We start from the raw sequence: 5,325 nt of genomic DNA on the forward strand, positions 1-5,325 counted from the left end.
AGGGCCGCGGTGAAGTGGGGCGCGGGGGAGGACGCGTGGTGCGCTAGGGTTGGCTGCGGGGCGCGGGGAGGCGACGTGTCGCGCTCGGATTGGCCCGAGCGCGCCGGCGGTGGCGCCAAGTGGCGGAGGGCGGCTGGGGAGGCGCTGATTCCGAGGAGGAGGAAGGTGGCTGCGGTTGGGAGGCGGCTAGAGGTAGGTGAGGGGCTAGGGATGCCCAAAATTGGAATGAGGGGTCTATATAAAGGGTAGGGACTAGGGTTTGAGGATTTTTGGAGGGGTTTCGGAGCCTCCGATCGCGATCCGATGGACCCGATCGAGTGGGGGGTTAGGCAAGCCTAGGTGGGCTGTGAAGAGAGGGTTGGGCTGAGAGGAGAGGAGAGAAATGCAGCCTGACAACTGTTTCCGGATACCGAAAACGTCCGACGAAGGTATCGGCAACGGTACCGTTATATGTTTAATGGTTGGGCTATCAAACGAGCTCCGAATGCGACGAAACTTGATAGGCGGCCTGTCTACACTATAATAAGACCACACGCCAACTTTCATCCCATTCCGAGAACATTTTTATGCCACTTATAAAATAATATTTTGGAGGTGCCTCGGGCGCGTGCGAGTGTGGTTGGGCTCAGAACGGACAACGGAGAGAACCGGGGGAACCCGAACGGATGCAAGTTTTGAAAAACATGCAGATGAAACGCAGATGATGACATGGAAAAATGCAACACGCAAGGAAATGACATGGCAACTACGGCGAATAACTGGAAGACACCTGGCGCATCGGATCCGGGGCGTTACACCCCTCCTCCCTATCATCTACCTCGACCCACGCACCTCAGGTAGACTCCAAGGCAGACCTGTGTCTCTGTTCTTCGCCGCCCAAGGCGAATCCATCAGACGGGCCATAGCGGATGAACAACCCCATCCTCGTAGAGCTGGTCGACGGCGGTGAGACATAGCCTCCTCCGTCAGTCAGCTGGGGTAACAGCCGGAGTAAGCAAGAGGTACTCACCACAACCACACCTCCAGCATTTACATTTTCGGCTGTAATTCTCGCTTGTCATTGTTCTTAGATCTTGCTCTCACCATATAGGATTTTCATTCAAGGGGCGTTATTTCTAGAGGGAGGAGATGTCCAATTTATTTAGTGGGATCCAAGCAGCTATGGTTATCAATCGAGTAGAGAACAGTGAACAGTCACATGAAGATTGGAATAGCGACTGTGATGGATCCGGTGGTTCAATAGGCTTGCCTAGTACGCCATGCTTCACGTCCAGGCTTTCTCTGCTCAAAGTTGGTTCGGTCATAGGCCAATTCAGTGATTTTAAGTGACAGTTAATCAGGGAAACCTGATTCAATGGAATGCTAGAGCTTAAATCATGGCAGAAGATCAACCTTAAGTATAGCGCTTACCTAATGGACAGGGTTGATGTAGATTCCAGCATAATAAATTTAGAGGGCCAAGGTGTTCTTGAATTATGCGACCAGCACCTGAACTATGTATTTGGCATCCCATGTGGCAATTCAGTCATAGAAGGTGAAGGCGTTGAGCCGTCTGAAGCATGCATTGAGTACACGCGTGTGGCTGCATCATTTAGTGACAGAGGCACGCATAGTCTTAAAGCGGTTGAGGCGTACTTAACTCGAGACATCACAGAATCATCCACACATATAGAGCAGGACTGTTTCAAGATTGTATTTGTTATTTTTGTAGTCGGTCATGTACTTGCCCCTACGGCTAAGCACGATTACATATCGATAGACTTCTGGGCTGCACTGAATGATATCAGCAAGAAAAAGGATTGGAATTGGGCAGGATATGTACTGAAGCATCTGTTCCAAGCTGTGAGGAAGTTTAAGGCAGATGTGTCCAAGAGAAACCCAACCGTCCACATAGTTGATTGTCATCTATTCTTGCAGGTACTTTTTGCTCTGTTTCTTGATCTTCATGAATAATGTTTCCACACTTTTGACATTATTCAGATTCATATGGTCATTTGTTTAGGCTAATGGGCTTTGTATCACAGCTCTTCGTGCTAGATAGTCTCGATCTAGGCGTTCTAAGCATGTTGTGAGGTGTAACACCACAGATAGGTCTGTACGACTATGACGCGATGAAGAAGATGGTTGAAAAAATTACAGTCAATGTTGGTGCAGGTGAAGTTTCCTACCATGGTGCAACGGTACCCCCCCCCCCCCCCCCCCTTACAAGTACTAAAATAGATTTCTTTTTTTTGAAATGCAGTAATTTTTCATCCATGACATGCAATGAACATCTTTGCAACTCAATAGGTAAGGACCGAGCTGTCAGCGAGCAACCTAATTGGCTTCGCTTCTAAGAAAACTTTCACAACAAAGCCAGCAAACTCGGCACCGGCGCCCAAGAGGGAAATGCCACATGCTCGCCAATGTTGCGAAGTAGTTATGCCAAAGCTGGTCCGCATGAGTTTTCAAATTACATACGAACACGCTACCCAAGCATAGTAAGTCACTTATAATCACTTAAAGAGTCATTCAAACATTTTTTCCAGCATCATCTTGTTGCCCCTTGCATCTAACCCAATTTTTATATATCGAATATCAAGTTAGCACAGAAGCTTGGTATACTTCTACGGGAGCAGAACGCCCGCGGCCTAGCAAACATATCAGAAATGCATCAAGCATTCCAGTCCAATATGTTTAATTTCACAGACAAGCTTATGGCGTGCTTAGCAGAGAATTGCACTTGTTGTAAGACACATGGGAACAAAACATGCATATTGGGTAATGAAGGAACAAATACTTGTGATGCACCCCCTCATGTATCAACAGATCAAACTCAATTCAGCACCCCACTAGTCAGCAAGACTGGACCCCGACTACCAGCACCAGGCAACCCTGGAGGTAAACGATCCATCATTTTATGTTGTGATTTTTAAATGCATACAAACGATGATCCAATCTGACACTACCCATTATCCCTTTGCAGCATGCCTGTCTGTCAATAGTTTCGTGTCTAGTAAAAGGGATGGCAGTTTATCATCAAGCATACAGTCGGGCACATCAAAGGAAACATGTTCACGCAAGACAGAGACCGCCCTCGCTGCAACACCAACATGTGGGCAAAACCCACTCAATCAGATTCCCATATCCCAGGATGCAACCGTCAAGGAAATTGCGAGCAAAAATGCTGCTTTTTATGATGACCTAACATCCATCTTGGTTACTTACTATGCTGAGATACGTCCAGCCCCTGGCTTCATATTGTTTGGATCAACCATCGATGGAGCACATGTGAAGATCGATCTACCTCAATGCAACTTTGGAAGAGATCCATGGGTCGCTGGATTAGTCTTAGTACCACCAATCCCAACTGTACTCAGGGCCATAAAAGACTGGATGAGTGCAACCTCCATGCTAAACCTCGAGAGGAAAGATCACATTCCCTGTGCAGTAATCTTCTTATGGAATGCTCACATGCATTTTTCATCTTCTGGTTTATTAACCGCATCTTCCCAATCAAACAGTTGCAGGGAATGGATCGTGCATCCTAAGCCAAGACTCATAACATTAGAGGGTATTGAAATCCAGCGTTAGCTTGCATTTAACGACGCAATGACCCATGAGATGGCTACAGCTATTTTTCATAGGCTTGGCCAAGTTGATTTGTTTTTCTCAAATGACAGTACTGGACAGATATGGAGGAAATTCGTCGAGCCCGACTTTGCTGTGAGTGTTTCCAGTAACCCCCATTTAATTCACCCCTTTTTTTGCCTTGATGACACCCCCCCTCCCAAACCACATTTTTTGTAGACAACTGTTTTGGCGAACGCGGACCCAATGATCGTACAATCAATCAGGGATAGCTTCCAAGAAGGAACATCATCCTGCAACCCAGCTTCATGTCGAATGGTAAGTCGTGTTATTAGAACTAGTGTTTAACTTTACGATGCCCATCACTAAGAGCCTATCTATATGTAGTGGTACATCCCGACGATACTACCTGATGGTTGGACCGTTTATGCTTTTGATATGTTGCGGAAAAGAATAATTGTATTAGACCCAGCTATTGGACCGTTTGGGTATAGCAACCGCCGAGTCAGCATGCATGAATTTGTTAGCAACAAGCTCCACGCCGCGTTATTCACATGCCTCCAGAGTTTCTTCAGCTCTTGGCATTGTGAATCAGGCCACTGGGGACGCACTTTCCCGATCATAATTAGGGAAACGATTGAGAAGTATGCTTTCGGCCATGTCGCCCACTTGATTTCCGTAATTAGTTCACATAATCATCGCATTGTTTTAACTGCCCCCTTTGGCTTTTTTGACTCCACCCAAACGCAGAGAGCAGACTGGGTTGTGTGCCACCTTCTTTGCATGGAATTACGACGGCGACAAGCTACAGACACCACTAAATAAAGTATATTTTTATAGCATCATAGCCCCCATGGGAAATGCGTGCTTGTTTTATTTGCTAATCCACACCATCTCTTGCTGCAGGACACGCTTGCATCACACAGAAGCCTGATGATCTATGAACTAATGAGGATGCAAGGCAACCAAACTCCAGTGGCAAACGATGCCCTTGAAGCGGTGAAAGTATCGTTCACTGCTCTTTAGAATAGCGTTCTTGTCTGTGTCATTCTTAACTACCGGAAACCTCTTTCCCAAATGGATTGTGTTACAACTAGAGATTACAACTATTTAGGGCCACCTAGCCCAAAACCATGCCTGACCATCGGGTCCTACTTATTTGTATCGAGTGCAAATTTCTAGCATATCTAGTAGAAACTCAAGTTCATATGCAACAAGTTTACCACATACATTTGGGCGTACAAGTTCAACTTCTAGGGCGCAAACAAAGGCAACTACTCTACTCCAGCTGATAGCTTGATAGGGTTACAATTATGACATCTAGAACACAAGCTTCTCTTGTTGATGCAGTTAAAAGATCACTGCTCCTAACCACAGAAGCACTTGTAATGGAATGCTGCCAGTAGCACGAATAGCGCAAACCCCTTCACAAAGCCAGATCCTTGATTCAGAGCTATATTATCTGTAGGAGTAGGAGGTTGTTCTAGCTGGTGGGAGCAGTGTTGTGCCACCACACTTGCTACAGCACGTAACTCTGAGTTGATCCTCTTTAAGTGACGCACCCTGTCGCGGAGATCAATGATGAGTTGTTTGAGGAACGGATCCTCAATAGGATCATCATGCTACATGTACATTTCACAGCCTCCACTCTGACAGGATTTGACCACAAAATAATGTCAGCAGGGGCGAAACAATGATCAGCCAACGAGTTTTAGTAGGACACACACCCGCGACTTGGCGCATGTCTTGTATCTT

At 46.4% G+C, this 5,325-nt stretch overlaps 1 protein-coding gene across 6 annotated transcripts; it reads left to right on the plus strand.

Moving 5' to 3' along the window:
- Positions 1-843: 843 nt before the first annotated feature.
- On the plus strand, positions 844-4,784 carry LOC123044726 (uncharacterized). 6 transcript variants are annotated; one of them, XM_044467562.1, is made up of 11 exons: positions 844-1,001; positions 1,091-1,917; positions 2,025-2,180; positions 2,290-2,480; positions 2,583-2,880; positions 2,966-3,553; positions 3,663-3,705; positions 3,790-3,888; positions 3,958-4,214; positions 4,321-4,396; positions 4,477-4,784. In XM_044467562.1, exons 4-8 carry the CDS (start codon positions 2,406-2,408, stop codon positions 3,818-3,820), a joined length of 1,035 nt encoding a protein of 344 aa, XP_044323497.1. In that variant the 5' UTR covers positions 844-1,001; positions 1,091-1,917; positions 2,025-2,180; positions 2,290-2,405; the 3' UTR covers positions 3,821-3,888; positions 3,958-4,214; positions 4,321-4,396; positions 4,477-4,784. The 6 variants fall into 6 exon arrangements, 5 of the variants coding, with proteins under 5 accessions (XP_044323497.1, XP_044323496.1, XP_044323499.1 ...); XM_044467561.1 differs by lacking the exon at positions 3,958-4,214; XM_044467564.1 differs by lacking the exon at positions 3,958-4,214 and having other exon boundaries at positions 2,025-2,154; positions 2,243-2,480.
- The last annotated feature ends 541 nt before the right edge of the window (positions 4,785-5,325 follow it).

This window comes from Triticum aestivum, chromosome 2B, assembly GCF_018294505.1.
Source record: "Triticum aestivum cultivar Chinese Spring chromosome 2B, IWGSC CS RefSeq v2.1, whole genome shotgun sequence".
Classification (NCBI taxonomy): Eukaryota; Viridiplantae; Streptophyta; class Magnoliopsida; order Poales; family Poaceae; genus Triticum; species Triticum aestivum.

Coding starts and splice junctions, on each gene's coding strand:
- LOC123044726 (XM_044467562.1), top strand. CDS start 2,406: ATGTTGCGAAGTAGTTATGCCAAAGCTGGTCCGCATGAGTTTTCAAAT. Junction 2,481..2,582: donor GAACACGCTACCCAAGCATA/GTAAGTCACTTA, acceptor TCGAATATCAAG/TTAGCACAGAAGCTTGGTAT. Junction 2,881..2,965: donor AGCACCAGGCAACCCTGGAG/GTAAACGATCCA, acceptor ATCCCTTTGCAG/CATGCCTGTCTGTCAATAGT.